The following is a 20,149-nucleotide window of genomic DNA, read 5'->3' as shown; positions in this document are numbered from 1 at the left end:
AAATGAATTCATCATAAAAATATTACCACATGCATTTGAAATGTATTAAATACAAGAAAATAGTTGCATTAAGGTATGAAGGAGTCTTATCCTAGCAATACAATAGCATTGTTGTTAATGAATGTAGACTAACTTCATTCCTCACGGTAGGTAGACTGATCGTTGCGCTCGTGCTCATCGTTCTGTGTTGTCACTGGGAGAGCATTCACCGGCGCATCCACTTGTTGACCTGTGTTCACAACAGAGTTCAGGGTTACTGTACGCTATTTAAAGAGGGAGGCAACATGGCACTCGGTTTAGTCAAACGGGAATCAGTCGAGAGTGAGATGCATAAACCCGAAGACCAAAGTAAGATCTTTGTTTACACGAAGAAGAGGGGGTATGACGTTACACGTAACCCCTACCTGAACAAGGTAACCAAAACAAGTGCTTTTTGTGTTTACTTTGTACGTTTATTTTCTAAACGAAGTGTTAGCTTTAGCCTACATGTTTAGGAGTTTGAGCTATAGGCTATATTTAGATTTAAAGGAGCACAATGCCCCTCGAAGCGGTTTACATGAAGTTGTTCCACTCTCGCGTTTGCGTTTTTTTTTCTAGTTGCCCCTAGCTCCAAGAAATGACGCGAAAGCCCATCCTCCCCGCGTAATACCCATTACACAAGTTCAGCTTTTCAAATATTAAATGACAGGCAGCCCACTGTGGATGATTGAGATTTGTGCATTTAAGATTAACGAGCTAACAATATATTTTCATTTGGCGAGAGGAAGAACTAAAGTCGGTCAGCTGCTAACCTTCGCAGTTGCATGAGTGGAGTGAAGCTATGGAAGCACATATCCACCCTCCACTTGCTGGTCAGACTTCGAAAAACGTTTCCAGTTTTTGTCATAGGCTGCCACTTTAGGAATATGTTTTCAAAATAGCACAGAGAGGCTGGCACAACGGTTAACGAAATTAGCCAAAATGTCAGGAGATAGCTTTGCTAGGCTGCAAAGCATAGTCATTGTGTCCGTTTGATTGTGGTAACCAAGGGAGCTTTCTAGTGTTTTTCTTGGTCGCACGAGCCACGCCTCCCCTAAAACCAAAACTGTTTAATTAGACATTTGTAGTGTACTAAAGCCAGAAAAACGAATTGCCTGTTGAACTCTCCATTATTGTTGTATTGCCGTTGTCCATTAATTGGGACCGATTGGGGCAACCTGCTCTCAGAGCATTTCATATTATTCTGTGGGTAAATCCGAGACACTATTTATTATGATATGTTACATTTCGTATGATATGTGGATGTCCATCACCCATTTCATATGATATGTTATGAATTACAATTTGTATTATAAATTACAAATTTGAAAAACGTACAAATTCTAGGGTTACGTTTAGGAGTTAGGATAAAGGGTTAGGGGAAGGGTTAGTTTAAAGGGTTAATTTCAATAGATTATATTTTAGGAATTACGTAAGAAAAAAATGGAATGACCCCTGCTATATTCCCCACCTTTGGTCTCAAAATGTCTCTCTGATTGCCTTGAAGCACAGCATGACGCCATTCAGCAGCAGAGGTCTTTGGGTAAAAGCTCTCCCTTATCTGATAAAGAGTGACATTTACAACTGTTGAAGGGCTGTCAGGGTCCTTGTCCCTACCTAGCTGCTGATAAGTCAGTCAGTGCAGTTCAAACATCCTGTTTCAAACATCCTTTTTTTTACACAGTGAATGTGGCTGGCTGCATGGTGGAGTATGATTAGGCTTTGCTTTGTGTTGTACAGTTCCATACCTACATTTATTGTTAATCCAATAAGAAAGGGGTTTTGTCAAGGGTAGCCTATGTGATATTGGTCACTGGGAGCACTGAATCTGCCTTGAATCTGATTCTAATCCCCAATCATTGATAGACTAAAGCTTGAGCCAGGTTCTTGCTTCTGCTGTTTTAACTCAAGTTGGTCATGTCAGCTCTGAACCCTGTCTAAATTGTTTGTTTACATCTTGTAAACTGATTGTTTACATTAAATAAAAATTTTAGTCAGATAGCAGACACTCTTATCCAGAGCGACTTACAGGAGCAATTAGGGTTAAGTGCCTTGCTCAAGGGCACATCGATAGATCTTTCATCTAGTCGGCTCAGGGATTCGAGCCAGCAACCTTTCAGTTACTGGCCCAATGCTCTTACCAGCTAGGCTACCTGCCGCACTTCCCAGTTTGCACCCAAGTGGTTTGAATGGACCGTCTGTACAAGAGAGCTATTAGCCCGTCAATGCAAGCTTGAATTTGAAATTGCAATTGGACAGTGAATTTGACAAGTTGATTGGTCAGAGAAACACAGTGAATTTGATTCTGGAATGGCATTGAATGTTGAAATTCCAGAAGGAATGGCTAGGATATTTGATTTGAGTTGCACAAATTCTCAAGCATGCTTCACTAGGTGCAAACCACAAAGACACGTGTCAGCACAACAATATTTTATTTGGTTGGCCATATTGGATTTGGTCACATGAACTAGGCTATGAGCTATAGACCTAGAGACCCTGGATGGTCTATCCATTATTTCTATGCTCATCCCTCTCTGTGTCGGAGGTTTTCATGTTACTTCTATGTCTCCTGTCGTAATGAGCTAGCTAGAGCATGTGTTATTGCTTTGTTTTGGAGAAGACTGGGGGTTTAATGAGATTAATTAAGAAAACTGCTTTCAAACTGCTTTAAATTGGGAGTCATTGGAGACGGAGTGCAGCGACCTATTTATTTAACTCTCCTTCTATAGTAAACGTGCTTCATCTGGAAAACGTTAAGTTAGGCCTAATACACCAAAAGACTGTGGACCAAAGTACAGGCTTAATAGTCAGTGTGAGTAACAAATTGCCAGGTCTATTTGCATCAGTCAAAGAATGGTCAAAGAAGGCTACAATGGGTTTCTCTTTGTTAATTGATAATAACCGAGATAGACTATTCTTTTAAAGAACGTTTCTTTTTCTATAAGTAGGGCTAAACCACAATTATTTTTGACTGGCAGCAGTCAATGAAGTATAAGCACTAAGTGCAAAGACACTGAGATTGCCTTATTGAATGCTCCAGCTTTGGTTTGGTATGATCTACCTGATACCCTCATAAGTCAAGTCGAAACTGACGTTGACACACACTTAAACACACAAGTGCACAGGTAAGACTGATCAGAGGAGAAAAAGGCTTTTTATGCAGCGGGGTGAACCATTCACTGTCAACCTTGTCCATGAACCAGCAGGAGGAAATTAGAGGAGAAAGTAGGAAATGCCTGCTAAAGCATGTTCTGCTTCTCAACAACAGGCAGCCTTTTGTGGGCCCAGTAGTGGGACATTGTTGCCCACTCCTAGGTTCAGCACCCCCTGGGGATATGTGTTTACCTCCCTCACCTGATCCACTTCAGCCTCAGACAGGAGCCAGTGAGAAGGACAACACACTAATTGATGCTGAGGGACGGAGGTTACTAAAAGCAGTGTGTCCTCACATCTGCAAGAGTCAATTTTGTTTTCATCCCCCTCCACTCACTCTCCATTCACCTTGTACCCCTCCTTTCTCGCTCAACACTCACTCCACCCCTTTGAAAAGGTGGAACAGGATATTATAGGTGTGTTTTCTGTGTGCACACCACGCAATAAAGAAATAAAGTGGGGAGCGAGGCAAAGAAAGGGGTCTCTGTGGGGAGGAAGAGAGAGCTGGCCGGACTCCACAGACGTCCTCTGTCTCTCTGGGTTGATCAGGTATTAATGAGCAGCCTGTGTGAATCCCAGGCTCCCAGGCCACACTGCAGCCCTCTGATGCTTGCTGGGCTGCCACGAAACGCTGGCATGAAAAACAACAAGAAGTGAAACACTCTCTGAGCGCCCTATCAGGGATTGTGTTTCACCTCAAACACAGAGGTAGTGGAGCGCAGGTGATCCAACAGATGCCCATTCAGTTGGTCTTTGTGTGCTAACTAGGCTAACCCTGTGCTGAGTTTGGTCACGGTATGGATGGACAATTTGCCTTAGGCATTCATTTGAGGGTCAGGGTGGCATCAATGAAGACCTTGAACTGGGACAGTCCTCTAACATCCCTGGATGTTAAGGAAGATGGCTCTCCTCAGAAGACCCCTATGATGCACAGAAGATTTTCAGCTGTTCATCATGGATTGGTATTCAATTTCACCAAAATAGTGTGGAATGGTGCAGAGTTCAATCTGGCATCAACTTTCAACTCCCCAGAAAATGGAGATCTCTTGATTAAGCAGTAATATGCAGTTTATTGAGGTTTAAATAGCTAGTGTTATGTAACATTTCAGCCCAAAATCAAACTGTGGTGAAGATCCAGAACAGCAATTGGATGCCCCATTTGTAACCACAGACTCCACATTTGTATTTATTGTGGATCCCCATTGGCTGCTGCCAAGGCAGCAGATACGAAGAGTATCTGGGGTCCTGCAAAATTAAGACAGTTGATACAATTTTAAAAACATTACAATACATTCACAGATTTCACAACACACTGTGTGCCCTTAGGCCCCTACTCCACCACTACCACATATCTACAGTACTAAATCCACGTGTATGTGTGTAAATAGTGCATATGTTATTGTGTGTGTATGCATGTCTGTGCCTATGTTTGTTGCTTCACAGTCCCCACTGTTTCATAGTGTTTTTTTTCTTTGTTTTTTAAATCTATTTTTACTGCTTGCATCAGTTACTTGATGTGGAATAGAGTTCCATGTAGTCATGGCTCTATGTAGTACTGTGCGCCTCTCATAGTCTGTTCTGGACTTGGGGACTGTGAAGAGACCTCTTGTGGCATGTCTTGTGGGGTATGCATGGGTGTCTGAGCTGTGTGCCAGTAGTTTAGACAGACAGCTCGGTGCATTCAACATGATATTACCTCTCTTAAATACAAGTAGTGATGAAGTCAATCTCTCCTCGACTTTGAGCCAGGAGAGATTAACATGCATATTATTAATATTAGCTCTCTGTGTACATCCAAGGGACAGCCATGCTACCCTGTTCTGAGCCAATTGCAATTTTCCTATGTAATTTTTTGTGGCACCTGACCACACGACTGAACAGTCGGACCGAGCACGCCCCCATTCTCATCGATGTGGCTGTAGTGGAACAGGTTGAGAGCTTCAAGTTCCTTGGTGTCCACATCAACAACAAACTATCATGGGCCAAACACACTAAGACAGTCGTGAAGAGGGCATGACAAAGCCTATTGCCCTTCAGGAGACTGAAAAGATTTGGCATGGGTCCTCAGATCCTAAAAAGGTTCTACAGCTGCACCATTGAGAGCATCCTGACTGGTTGCATCACTGCCTGGTATGGCAACTGCTCGGCTTCCAACCGCAAGGCACTACAGAGGGTAGTGCGTACGGCCCAGTACATCACTGGGGCCAAGCTTACTGCCATCCAGGACCTCTATACCATGCGGTGTCAGAGGAAGTCCCTAAAAATTGTGAAAGACTCCAGCCACCCTAGTCATAGACTGTTCTCTCTGCTACCGCACGGCAAGCGGTACCGGAGCGTCAAGTCTAGGTCCAAAAGGCTTCTTAACAGCTTCTACCCCCAAGACATAAGACTCCTGAACAGCTAATCAAAGGGCTACCCAGACCCGTCTTTTACGCTGCTGCTACTCTCTGTTTATAATCTATGCATAGTCACTTTTACTCTGCCTACATGTACATATTATCTCAATTACCTCGACTAACCGGTGCCCCCGCACATTGACTCTGCACCGGTACCCCCTGTATATAGCCTCGCTTGTTATTTTACTGCTGCTGTGTAATTATTTGTTATTTTTATTTTCAATTTTTTTACTAAACACTTTTATTTTAACTTCTTAATGCATTGTTGGTTAAGGGCTTGTAAGTAAGCATTTCACTGTAAGGTCTACTACACCTGTTGTATTCGGCACATGTGACAAACTACATTTAATTTGATTTAGTCAAGGTGTGACAACTAGGGCCTGTAGTACCTTCCTTGTTGATAGTGTTGTTAAAAAGGCAGAGCAGCGCTTTATTATGGACATACTTCTCCCCATCTTAGCTACCATTATATCAATATGTTTTGACCATGACAGTTTACAATCCAGGATTACTCCAAGCAGTTTAGTCATCTCAACTTGCTCAATTTCCACATTATTTATTACAAGATTTAGTTGAGGTTTAGGGTTTAATGAATGTTTTGTACCAAATACGATGCTTTTAGTTTTAGAAATATTTAGGGCTAACTTATTCCTTGCCACCCACTCTGAAACTAACTGCAGCTCTTTGTTAATTATTGCAGTCATTTCAGTCGCTGTAGTAGCTGACGTGTATAGTGTTGAGTCATCCGTAAACATAGACACTCTGGCTTTACTCAAAGTCAGTGGCATGTCATTAGTAAAAAAAATCAAAAGCAAGGGGCCTAAACAGCTACCCTGGGGAATTCATTCTACCTGGATTATGTTTGAGAGGCTTCCATTAAAGAACACCCTATGTGTTCTGTTAGACAAGTAACTCTTTGTCCACATTGACATCGCAGATGGCCCATCCGACAACAGACATCCATTAATCTGTGTTCTTGGCTTAGTGAAAATTCTGTGGAACAACACTATCTGATTGGACAACGAGGATGTGCTGGAATGCCAACTGGCTGACCCTGGGAATGGAGCTGGGTTATCATAATCCTCTGTCTTTAACAAATAGAAGTAATCATTAGCCAGCACTCTTTATGGTTGGTTGGTTGGTTGGTTGGTTGGAAGAGCAGCCAGTGATTGAGAGGGACTGGTTTTGTGTGAATCCTAATGTTCTTCAGTCTGGGCTGTAATACTTGGACCAAGGTATAACCCAATGCTTGCCTAATTTGGAAAAGGTGTCATTGGATGCTCGCGAGAGTGTGGGGCCTAGCCCTGACTTGTTCACCTACAGAATGAGCATGTCTCTCCAAATATTTTGGACTGTTGGGAAACTTGTTATTGTCACAACTCTATGACATAGGCCATTCTATTATGAGTAGTACAGAAACTCGTTTTTTTCAGGGCCAACGTGAGATGCAGGCGGGTGTTAGCTGGCAATAAGCTTTCATGACACTGTTAAACCGATGAGTGGCTATGGGACAAAGAGTGCTCTGTTCTTGCTCTATCACAGGTCAGATGATCCTGTCAATCTCCCTCACTAGGAACTAGAACTCTAGAACTCCCAGGACTGTGTGTGTAAGATGTCCCAGGTATCCCAGGTGTTTCCAGGTGTGGCAGTGCGACCGCACGCATCGCCGGCCGCCAGACATTCCACTGATGGCCTGGAGTGGATCGGCCAGACGGGGAAAGTGCCCCCTCAATAACTCAACCTCGGTGGAACCTGCCAAGCAGCCTGATTTTTACACTGTCACACACACACACAAGATCTCAATCTGCCTGTTTGTTCTGGCCTGTTTTGTTTCTCTGGGACAGACACGTCTAAATCCCCTAACCTGCTGGTTCGTTGAGACTGTGTTTTCTCTAAGACAGTCTTTTTCAGATCTGGACAATGGAGAAGCCATTAGACTGGTCCCAGACGCATAGAGGGAGACAGTGATGGACTCATCGCCTGCCTATGAAGCATGGCTCAGTCCTCCCCTCCCCACCCATCTGTTGCTCTTGTCACTTCCTTGTTTCCTCAATACAGCTTTTGTTTGTTGTTTGAAAGGGAAAGTCTTACAAAGTCCTGACATAAATATGGATCTAGAGATGGAGAACCAAGGGAATAACCAAAAGAACAGACCTAATGCTATTGAGATGAGGACTAGGCCTATCCCAGTGAGACTAGTCAGTGGATTTGGAATGACCGATTGCCTATTGTATCATAAAGGAGGTTGTGTGAGGAAATTGTCTGATAAACAGGTTGAGGGTCTGGTTTCGGCTTATCAGATTTGACACGATTCCCAAAGGACTTTGAATATGACCAAATGTCAACGACTGAAAGTCAACCTGGTCAATGGGCCTCCATATCCACTTTCTGGGAAACAGTGGAGAAACCCAATCTGGCCTGCACAAGCAGCAGTACAAGCTCGGGTCCAAGCACAACATCACTGGTGTCACAAGGAAAGTTATGACACTGGCAATGGAGTTATGTTATGGGGTTGCGGTGTTACAACATGTGCTCGTTGTAATGGTGAAGGTGTTTGCATGGCTCGAAACAAGTTCCAATTCTCCATTCTTTTTCGCTTTTGTGTTTTTTGGAAATATTCATTCAGAGCACCGGTTGTGATGTAGGTGGGCCTTGTGGATGGAAGATATCATAAAAGGCAGTAGGAACAAGGGACAACCATTTGTGTCTCCCTTTCATAGGTTTCATGTTAACAACACACAATGTCCATTGATGGTAAACCTATGTCATGCATCCTATTCTAACTGGAATCCCATTCACACTGGCTATCCCAAGGCTATACTCCAGCATGGAGTAGGCTTAGAGATGGCTGTCATTTAAGACATGGCCAAAGCATTGCAATTCTGATGATTGTACAACTGTAAATAAATCAGCCCACCTAAAAACACGGCCAAAGCGTTTCAGTTCTGACAATTGTAGAACTGGAATCACTCTATAGTGAGTTCACAGTGTTGTTGTTATTCTGCGATAGCAGGTCAACAATGATTTACTTATTTCTGGGAACAGAACAGAAGCCAAATTGATTAGGAATTTATACTGAGAAGAGCAATTCAGTAGCTAACAGACTTTAGCTATTAGATTTGTAAGTTTCTCCCTCATATGTAGCCTAACTTAAAACATTTCTGTAGCATACGTTATACTTTGTGGCTATACAGAAATGTTGCCTCTGGGGGTGCTCCTGAGCCAAAAGGTGTCCACTAAAATGGACGGACATATTGCTCAGAAATGACCTCATGACCCTTGATGTACAGCTTCTTTAAAATGGATTTAGCTGCATTCTAGGTGTGGGCACGGTTTAGCTGTCACAAGGGAACAACATGTTGTGACTGACGCCTACAGGACAGCTGTGAGAGTGACAGAGGGATTTTAATGCCTTCATGTGCTAATCAGCTCAGACAGTTTTTGGTACTAGACTAATGAGTGCTGAGTAGGGACTGGCCTGAGGTATGTGAATGTTTAGCCCAAGGCTTCACAGAGTTGCTGATTTGTTTAGAGACTTGGACTCTTGCCCGGCAAACCCCGTACATAGAGCATGAGAAGACCACGGCAGAAGGCTGCATTTTAAGTCTTACATCCCACACCCCGGCCCACCTCCGTTTTCAAGGCTGTTTAACCAGCAAGAGTGTCCATAAATTCACAAGTTGACACCTCACTGATTTACAGAGCCCCGTGGGTTCACATATTTGCTCAGAAGGAAGACTTTTAGAAGCTCCTCTCAGTCAAAAGAGAATGGGAGCACAGATGGGTGGAGTTTTCAGGATGAGGATGACTTACTGGAAGTGGAGATAACCTAAATAGGCGTTAATGTTGTGGTTACTAATGGTGGTTTTGGAACAGTGCTGGGCTGTGGTATGCCATATGGACGTGTCTGTGATGGTTGTTTACTCTGCATGTTATGTTTGAGTCCCGTGGGGCTGACCACTGGTCACGGTCACTCTGTCATCCAGTCTCAAGAACGTCTGTCTTCCAAGGTGACGCCACGTCCAAGCAGGCTTAAACACAATGGCAATACTCATCAGACTGTCAACTGAGGTTCTGGATAATGTGGAGGCTAAAGTCTACAGCATGGTGCTGTTGAAGACTGAAAGCTTAGTGAACTAAACTAAGGCTGGCCTTTACTCCTGAGAGCAAAGTTGTGTGTTAAGTCAAGTTTGCCAATGCCTGTTTAATTTAGACATGAGTCAGTTGTGACATGTAAATTGGGAAACTTTCATAAATAGCCTTTCGAGAAGACCTTGTGGGTCTATCTACTGGTGTCCTTGTCTCTCTACTTCCAATACCACACCTCTCATAGACTACTATACTATATCACACCACCACATAATTTCCTTCGCTTTTCTCTGCTTCGGTAGGAATGCCTCCATGCTATCTCTCTCCACTTACCCTACTTCTTCCTTATTCTCTCTCCTGCTAAGTTATTATTACTAGCTGCAAAGGTTTAGGTCCTGATGACAACCACTCTCTAAACAAAGTTGGCATATTAACACGTTTTCTGCCCGTGATTCCAACTAAGGACCCAATTATGTCTTGGTATGCAAGTGTTTACAAATGTTGTAGCAGTCATAAGGGCAGTAATCAGTGGAAGGAAGGCAGGTTGAAGTTCTCAAAATGTAGATCTATTTACAAGTCTTGCTGATCCAACAGTGCAGGTGCCATATATCAAACGAGTCGATTTACAAAATATACACGTGCAACAGCCTTACAGAAATAGCCTCTGTATCAGGCTTAACATGTCCTATCTGAACAGACACAGGTAGAGGGCAAGACTACACAGCCTCCCCTTGAGAAATCAAATCTGTATGTGTTTATGCACTTGGCCCCTACCAGGTCCATACAATTACCCAGTTGGAAATTACCAATGAACTGGTCCAACAAAGTAAAAGGCCATTTCCATATCCATACTTACATTGGTAAATTATTCTAAACTCAGCAAAAAAAGAAACGTCCTCTCACTGTCAACTGCGTTCATTTTCAGCAAACTTAACATGTGTAAATATTTGTATGAACATGACAAGATTCAACAACTGCGATATAAACTAAACAAGTTCCACAGTCATGTGACTAACAGAAATGGAGTAATGTGTCCCTGAACAAAGGGGGGGGTCAAAATCAAAAGTAAGTCAGTATCTGGTGTGGCCACCAGCTGCATTAATTACTGCAGTACATCTCCTCCTCATGGACTGCACCAGATTTGCCAGTTCTTGCTGTGAGATGTTACCCCACTCTTCCACCAAGGCACCTGCAAGTTCCCGGACATTTCTGGGTGGAATGGCCCTAGCCCTCACCCTCCGATCCAACAGGTCCCAGACGTGCTCAATGGGATTGAGATCCGGGCTCTTCGCTGGCCATGGCAGAACACTAACATTACTGTCTAACAGGAAATCACGCACAGAACGAACAGTATGGCTGGTGGCATTGTCATGCTGGAGGGTCATGTCAGGATGAGCCTGCAGGAAGGGTACCACATGAGGGAGGAGGATGTCTTCCCTATAACGCACAGCATTGAGATTGCCTGCAATGACAACAAGCTTAGTCCGATGATGCTGTGACACACCGCCCCAGACCATGACGGACCCACCACCTCCAAATTGATCCCGCTCCAGAGTACAGGCCTCGGTGTAACACTCATTCCTTCGACGATAAACGCGAATCTGATCATCACCTCTGGTGAGACAAAACCACGACTCATCAGTGAAGAGCACTTTTTGCCAGTCCTGTCTGGTCCATCGACGGTGGGTTTGTGCCCATAGGCGACGTTGTTGCCGGTGATGTCTGGTGAGGACCTGCCTTACAACAGGCCTACAAGCCCTCAGGCCAGCCTCTCTCAGCCTATTGCAGACAGTCTGAGCACTGATGGAGGGATTGTGTGTTCCTGGTGTAACTCGTGCAGTTGTTGTTGCCATCTTGTACCTGTCCCACAGGTATGCTGTTCAGATGTACCGATCCTGTGCAGGTATGGATACACATGGTCTGCCACTGCGAGGACGATCAGCTGTCCATCCTGTCTCCCTGTAGCGCTGTCTTAGGCGTGTCACAGTACGGACATTGCAATGTATTTCCCTGGCCACATCTGCAGTCCTCATGCCTCCTTGAAGCATGCCTAAGGCACGTTCACGCAGATGAGCAAGGACCCTGGGCATCTTTCTTTCAGTGTTTTTCAGTCATTAGAAAGGCCTCTTTAGTGTCCTAAGTTTTCATAACTGTGACCTTAATTGCCTACCATCTGTAAACTGTTAGTGTCTTAACGACCGTTCCACAGGTGCATGTTCATTAATTGTTTATGGTTCATTGAACAAGCATGGGAAACAGTGTTTAAAACCTTTACAATGAAGATCTGTGAAGTTTGGATTTTTACGAATTATCTTTGAAAGACAGGGTCCTGAAAAATGGAAAAAAGTTTGACTTTTTATAATGAACTAATAGATTGAAGTAACAGACTGAGAAATTACTGGGATTAACGGTAAATTCACTTCTGGTGTGTGTATATATATATATATATATATGTGTGTGTGTGTGTGTATAGTAGGGAAATAAATGGCAAACAAGGCTTTGTTTGATTAATGAAAAAATATTTGAAAGAATGAAATATTATCGCTGTTCAAATAATAAGTAATTGTTCTGAAAGCAGAATGTAACCTACATTTCAAATTAAAGAGGGCTAGGCCTATACAGTAAGTGTGTGGTGGTAGGGAAAGGTGTTTGTGTGCACTTGTGTGTGTCTAAGAGTTATGTGTATTTATTTTATTTAGCAACATGGATATTGAGCCTTACACGGAACCCAAACCGGCTGCCCACGTGCGCTATCGTGCATAAATGTATTTTGTCCCCCTACACCAAACGCGATCACGACACGCAGGAACCAATGATATTAATTTGGGGACAGGTCGAAAAGCATTAAACATCTATGGCAATTTAGCTAGTTAGCTTGCACTTGCTAGCTAATTTGTCCTATTTAGCTAGCTTGCTGTTGCTAGCTAATTTGTCCTGGGATATAAACATTGAGTTGTTATTTTACCTGAACTGCACAAGGTCCTCTACTCCGACAATTAATCCACACAAAACGACCAACCGAATCGTTTCTAGTCATCTCTCTCCTTCCAGGCTTTTTCATCGTTTAACTTATATGGTGATCGCATCTAAACTTTCATAGTGTTACCACGACAACCGGCAAAACAGTTCGTCTTTCAATCACCCACGTGGGTATAACCAATGAGGAGTTGGCACGTGGGTACCTGCTTCTATAAACCAATGAGGAGATGGGAGAGGCAGGACTTTCAGCGCGATCTGCCTCAAATAGGAATGACTTCTATTTTAGCCCTTGGTAACGCACACGCTCGTTGATGCGGGTGCAATATTTGAATAATATGGATTTCTAAATTTATTTTGTGACGCTCGCGCACGCGATGTGTCCGGTCTGGTCAGCATGTTAGCCGAACACGTGGTTAGAAACAAATCACTGGACAAAAGCTTTGTCTTACTTGATTTATCTGACTAAGTCCCTTTCCCCTCTACTCACAATGGTTAGATTACTCCACCATGGTCCACAGTCCTTGTATTTTGCTTGAGCTGTAACAGTTTCAGCCCCATAGTTTTATGTGTTGCACTGAATGACATGTCTCCCCTATATTAGCCTGTATGGTAGGTCAACAGCAACATTGGGAAAATCGTCTACATTATCATTAATAGCAGACTCGTATATTTCCTCAGTGAAAACTATGTACTGAGCAATTACCAAATGGGGCTTTTTACCGAATTACCGTGCGACTGACCACGTATTCACCCTGCACACCCTAATTGACAAGCAAACAAACCAAAACAAAGGCAGCCTTCTCATGAGTTGTTGATTTCAAAAAAGCTTTCGACTAATTTGGCATGAGCGTCTGCTATACAAATTAATGGAAAGTGGGGTGGGGGAAAAACATACGACATTATAAAATCCATGTATACAAGCAAGTGTGCAGTTAAAATTGGCAAAAAACACACCTTTCATTCCACAGAGCCGGGGGGTGAGACAGGGATGCAGCTTAAGCCCCACCCTCTTCAACATATATACCAACGAATTGGCAAGGGCACTAGAATGTGTCATTGTTTAAAGTGACTAGTGATACATTTATTACATCCATTTTTTATTATTAAAGTGGCTAGAAATCTGAGTCAGTATGTTGGCAGCAGCCACTCAATGTTAGTGAAGGTTGTTTAACAGTCTGATGGCCTTGAGATAGAAGCTGTTTTTCCAGTCTCTCGGTCCCAGCTTTGATGCACCTGTACTGACCTCGCCTTCTGGAAGATAGCAGGGTGAACAGGCAGTGGCTCAGGTGGTTGTTGTCCTTGATGATCTTTTTGGCCTTCCTGTGACATCGGGGGGTGTAAGTGTCCTGGAGGGCAGGTAGTTTGCCCCCGGTGATGCGTTGTGCAGAACTCAATACCCTCTGGAGAGGCTTACGGTTTTAGGGGGAGCAGTTGCCGTACCAGGCGGTGATACAGCCCGACAGGATGCTCTCGATTGTGCATCTGTAAAAGTTTGTGTTTTTGGTGACAAGCCACATTTCTTCAGCCTCCTGAGGTTGAAGTTGTCCTGAGGTTGTTGTGCCTTCTCACCACGCTGCCTGTGTGGGTGGACCATTTCAGTTTGTCCATGATGTTTACGCCGAGTAACTTAAAATTTTCCATCTTCTCCACTACTGTCCCTTCGATGTGGATGGGATAACCTTACTAGAATCTGAAGTCAAATGTCTACTGTTTGCTGATGATCTGGTGCTTCTGTCCCCAAACAAGGAGGGCCTGCAACAGCACCTAGATCTTTTGCACAGTCTGTCAGATCTGAGTCCTGACAGTAAATCTCAGTCAGACAACAATAATGGTGTTCCAAAAAAGGTCCAGTTGCCAGGACCACGAATACAAATTCCATCTAGACACCGTTGCCCTAGAGCACACAAAAAACTATACATACTTGGCCTAAACGTCAGCGCCACAGGTAACTTCCACAAAGCTGCGAACGATCTGAGAGACAAGGCAAGAAGGGCCTTCTATGCTATCAAAAGGACCATAAAATTCGACATACCAATTAGGATCTGGCAAAAATACTTGAATCAGTTATCTTCACTAGGGTTGGGGGCAGCATTCAGAATTTTGGATGAAAAGCGTGCCCAAATTAAACTGCCTGCTACTCAGGCCCAGAAGCTAGGATATGCATATAATTAGTAGAGTTAGATAGAAAACACTAAAGTTTCCAAAACTGTTAAAATAATGGCTGTGAGTATAACAGAACTGATATGGCAGGTGAAAACCCGAGGAAAATCCAACCAGGAAGTACTATTATTTTTGAAAGGCTGTTTTTCAATTTTTCAAAGCCTTTCTTGTTTCTCCTTTCCTATTGACGAAGCTTTTGTCCGGTTTAAATATTATTGATTATTTATGACAAAAACAACCGGAGGATTGATTTTAAACATCGTTTGGCATGTTTCTACTAACTTTTATTGTACTTTTTAAAAACTTTTCATCAGGACTTAGTGCACGAGCCTTGTGCATTTGGATTACTGGACAAAACGTGCAAACAAAAAGGAGGTTTTTGGTCATAAAGAGGGACATTATCGAACAAAACAAACATTTATTGTCTAACATGGAGACCTGGGTGTGCCACCAGATGAAGATCATCAAAGGTAAGTGATTAATTTTAATGCTATTTCTGACTTTTGTGAGCCCTCTCCTTGGCTGGAAAATGGCTGTATGGGTTTCTGTAGCTAGGCGTTGACCTAACTTAATCGCAGTGTGCTTTCGCCGTAAAGCCTTTTTGAAATCTGACACAGCGGTTGCATTAAGGAGAAGTTTATCTTTATTCGTATGTTTAACACTTGTATCATTTATCAATGTTTATGATGAGTATTTCTGTTATTTGATGTGGCTCTCTGCAGTTTCACCGGATGTTTGTTTGAGACAATGCATGTCTGAATATAACGCGCCAATGTAAACTGAGATTTTTGGATATAAATATGAACTTTATCGAACAAAACATACATGTATTGTGTAACATGAAGTCCTATGAGTGCCATCTGAAGATCATCAAAGGTTAGTGATTAATTTAATCGCTATTTCTGACTTTTGTGAGCCCTCTCCTTGGCTGGAAAATGGCTGTATGGTTTTCTGTGACTAGTTGTTGACCTAACATAATCGCATGGTGTGCTTTCACAATAAAGCCTTTTTGAAATTGGACACTGTGGTTGGATTTACAATAAGTTTATCTTTAAAATGGTGTATAATACTTATATGTTTGAGGAATTTTAATTATGGGATTTCTGTTTGAATTTGGCGCCCTGCAATTTCACTGGCTGTTGGCTAGCATCCCACTTGTACCAGAGAGGTTAAAGAACCCATTGCCCTTTATGGTTGTGAGGGCTGGGGTCAGCTCAACAACCAAGAATACACAAAATGGGACAAACACCAAATTGAGACTCTGCATGCAGAATTCTGCATGCAAAAATGTCCTCCATGTATAACGTAAAACACCAAATAATGCATGCAGAGTTAGGCTGATACGCGCTAATTATCAAAATCCAGAAAAGAGCCGTTAAATTCTTCAACCTGCTAAAAGGAAGCAATTCCCAAACCTTCCATAACAAAGCCATCACCTACAGAGAAATTAACCTGAAGAAGAGCCCCCTAAGCAAGCTGGTCCTGGGGCTTTGTTCACAAACACAAACAGACACAACCAAATCATGAGGAAAACAAAAAGATAATTACTTGACACATTGGAAAGAATTTACAAAAAACAAAGCAAACTAGAATGCTATTTGGCCCTAAACAGAGAGTACACAGTAGCAGAATACCTGACCACTGTGACTGACCCAAAATGAAGGACATCTTTGGCTATGTACAGGCTCAGTAAGTATAGCCTTGTTATTGAGAAAGGCAGACCTGGCTCTCAAGACAAGACAGGCTATGTGCACGCTGCCCACAAAATGAGGTGGATACTGAGCTGCACTTCCTAACCTCCTGTCAAATGTATGACCAAATTGAGACCCATATTTCCCTCAGATTACAGACCCACAAAGAATTTGAAAACAAATCCAATTTTGATGCACTCCCATATGTGTGCTAGGTGTGCCCTAGTAGGAAGACCACTTAGTGCAGGGTGAGCTGCACAATCAGCTCCAAAATAAATAAGATGAGCAAGTCTACTTCTGATAAGCTTCCCAGTAAAGCATTAAAAACAATCAAGCAACCCAGAAAAATGCTAAAAATAGCCCATATTAACAGATGCAGCCTGAGAAACAAGGTCCATGAAGTCAATATCTTGCGTGTAACAGATGACAGTCATGTTCTTATGATCTCTGAAACTCACTTAGATAATACATTTGATACAGTGGTAGCAATACATGGTTATAGCATCTACCGGAAAGACAGAAATGCCAACTGGGGCAGTGTTGCGGTTTATAATCAGAACAAAATTCCTGTAAAGCTTAGAGACGATCTAATGTTAAATACTGTTGAAGTAAAGCCAATTCTTGTGGGAAGCTGCTATAGTCCACCAAGTGTGAACAGTCAGTATCTTAATAATATGTGTGAAATTCTTGATAATGTATGTGATATCAACAGAGAAGTATATTTTCTGGGTGATTTTAAATATTGACTGTCTCTCATCAAGCTGCCCATTCAAGAAAAACTTCAAACTGTAACCAGTGCCTGCAACCTGGTTCATGTTGTCAGTCAACCTACCAGGGTATTTACAAAAAGCACAGGAATTAAATCATCAACATGTATTGATCATATCTTTACTAATGCTGCAGAAATTAGCTTGAAAGAAGTATCCAAATCCATAGGATGTAGTGATCACAATATAGTAGCCATATCTAGGAAAGCCAAAGTTCCAAAGGCTGGGCCTAATATAGTGTATAAGAGGTCATACAAGAAGTTTTGTAGTGATACATATGTTGATGATGTAAAGAATATTTGCTGGTCTGTGGTGTGTAATGAGGAGCAACCAGACGCTGCACTTGACACCTTTATGAAATTGCTTATTATAGTTACTAATAAGCACACACCTTTCAAGACAATTACTGTAAAAACTGTTGAATCCCCTTGGATTGACGAGGAATTGAAAAATTGTATGGTTGAGAGGGATGAGGCAAAAGGTATGGCAAATAAGTCTGGCAGCCCAACTGATTGGCAAACATTCTGCAAATGTAAGAAATCATGTGACTAAGCTACATAAAAATAAACTATATTATGTAACAAAGATAAGTGATATAAAGAATAATAGTAAAAAGCTTTGGAGCACCTTAAATGACATTTTTTAGGGGGAAAAGCCAACTCGGCTCCATAATTAATTGAATCAGATGGCTCATTCACCACAAAACACACTGATATTGCTATTTGCTATAAAAACTATTTATTTTTTTAATTGGCAAGATGAGCAAACATAGGTATGACATGCCAGCAACAAACACTTACACTACACATCCAAGTATATCTGACCAAATTATGAAAGACAAGAATTGTACTTTTGAATTCCGTAAAGTCAGTGTGGAAGAGGTGAAAGAATTATTGTCTATCAACAATGACAAGCCACTGGGGTCTGACAATCTGGATGGAAAATTACTGAGGATAATAACGGATGATATTGCCACATCTTCAATTTAAGCCTACTAGAAAGTGTGTCCTCAGGCTTGGAGGGAAGCTAAAGTCATTCCGCTACCCAAGAATAGTAAAGGCCCTTTACTGGCACAAATAGACGACCAATCAGCCTGTTACCAACCCTTAGTAAACTTCTGGAAAAAATGGTGTTTGACCAGATACAATGCTATTTCACAGTAAATACATTGACAGAAGACTTTCAGCACACTTATAGGGATGGACACGCAACAAGCACAGCACTTACACAAATGACTGATTGGCTGAGAGAAATTGATGATAAAATGATTGTGGGGGCTGTCTTGTTAGACTTCAGTGCAGCTTTTGACATTATCGATCATAGTCTCCTGCTGGAAAAACGTATGTGTTATGGCTTTACACCCTCTGCTATAATGTGGATGAAGAGTTACTTGTCTAATGTGGATGAAGAGTTACTTGTCTAACATAACAGAGGGTGTTCGTTAATGGAAGCCTCTCAAACATAATCCAGGTAGAATCAGGAATTCCCCAGGGTAGCTGTTTAGGCCCTTTGCTTTTTTCTATCTTTACTAACGATATGCCACTGGCTTTGAGTTAGGCCAGTGTGTCTATGTATGTGGATGACTCAACACTATCCGTGTCCATACATCGACTGAAATGACTGCAACACTTAACAAAGAGCTGCAGGTAGTTTCGGAATGGGTAGCCAGGAGTAAGTTAGTCCTAAATATTGCCAAAACTAAAAGCATTGTATTTGGGACAAATCATTCACTAAACCCTCAACCTCAATGAATAATGTGGAAATTGAGCAAGTTGAGGTGACTAAACTTCTTGGAGTAACCCTGGATTGTAAACTGTCATGGTCAAAACATATTGATACAACAGTAGCTAAGATGGGGAGAAGCCTGTCCATAATAAAACGCTGCTCTGCCTTAACAACACTATCAACAAGGCAGGTCCTACAGGCCCTGGTTTTGTCGCACCTAGACTACTGTTCAGTAGTGTGGTCTGGTGCCACAAAGAGGAACTTGGAAAAACTGCAGTTGGCTCAGAACAGGGCAGCACAGCTGGCCCTTAAAAGTACGGTGAGGGCTTAATGACATGCATGTCAATCTCTCATGGCTCAAAGTGGAAGAGAGATTGACTTCATCATTACTTGTTTTTGTAAGAGGTGCTGACAAGCTGAATGTACTAAGCTATCTGTTTTAAAATACTAGCACACAGCTCGGACACCCATGCATACCCCACAAGACATGCCACCAGAGGTCTCTTCAGTCCCCAAGTCCGGAACAGACTTTGGGAGGCGAACAGTACTACATAGAGCCATGACTACATGGAACTCTATTCCACATCAGGTAACTGATGCAAGCAGTAGAATGAGATTTAAAAAGCAGGTAAAAATGCACCTTTATGGAACAACCGAGACTGTGAGGAGAGACACACAAAGGTGCAGGCAGACACATGCATAGGCACACATTGTGATATTGTTGTATGGTGGTATTGAACATTTTGTGTTGTGGATATGTGGTGGTGTAGGGATGTTTTATGATGTACTGTTTTATCTTTAGCTCATTCAGTACACACAAAGTTCACTGTTTTATCTTTTATATGTAATGTGGGTGCTTTGGTGTGTTTGGACCACAGAAAGAGTAGCTGCTGCCTTGGCATTGTAAATGCAACCTATATTTCTGTATATTTATTTTCCCTTTTGTACTTTAGCTATTTGCATATCAGTACAACACTGTATATAGACATATGACATTTGAAATGTCTTTATTCTTTTGGAACTTCTGTGAGTGTAATGTTTACTGTTAATTTTTTGTTTATGATCTATTTCACTTGCTTTGGAAATGTAAACATGTTTCCCATGCCAATAAAGCCGCTTATAGAGGGAGGGAGAGAGGGGCATGAACAGTGTGCTGGCCTTCCTGTTCTTT

The 20,149-nt window shown here is 42.3% G+C and overlaps 1 protein-coding gene across 1 annotated transcript in view; it reads left to right on the top strand.

The window, feature by feature from the left end:
• Nucleotides 1-228: 228 nt before the first annotated feature.
• The window catches only part of LOC120047535 (NADP-dependent malic enzyme-like), a 113,507-nt gene continuing 93,586 nt past the window's right edge, over nucleotides 229-20,149 (top strand). Inside the window, exon 1 of the mRNA XM_038993061.1 lies at nucleotides 229-413. Within this exon, the coding sequence (XP_038848989.1) occupies nucleotides 285-413 (129 nt within the window). The 5' untranslated portion in view covers nucleotides 229-284. The remainder of the gene's footprint in view (nucleotides 414-20,149) is intronic.

This window comes from Salvelinus namaycush, chromosome 5 (genome assembly GCF_016432855.1).
Source record: "Salvelinus namaycush isolate Seneca chromosome 5, SaNama_1.0, whole genome shotgun sequence".
Taxonomy (NCBI): Eukaryota; Metazoa; Chordata; class Actinopteri; order Salmoniformes; family Salmonidae; genus Salvelinus; species Salvelinus namaycush.
This window is presented reverse-complemented; position numbering and strand designations above follow the sequence as displayed.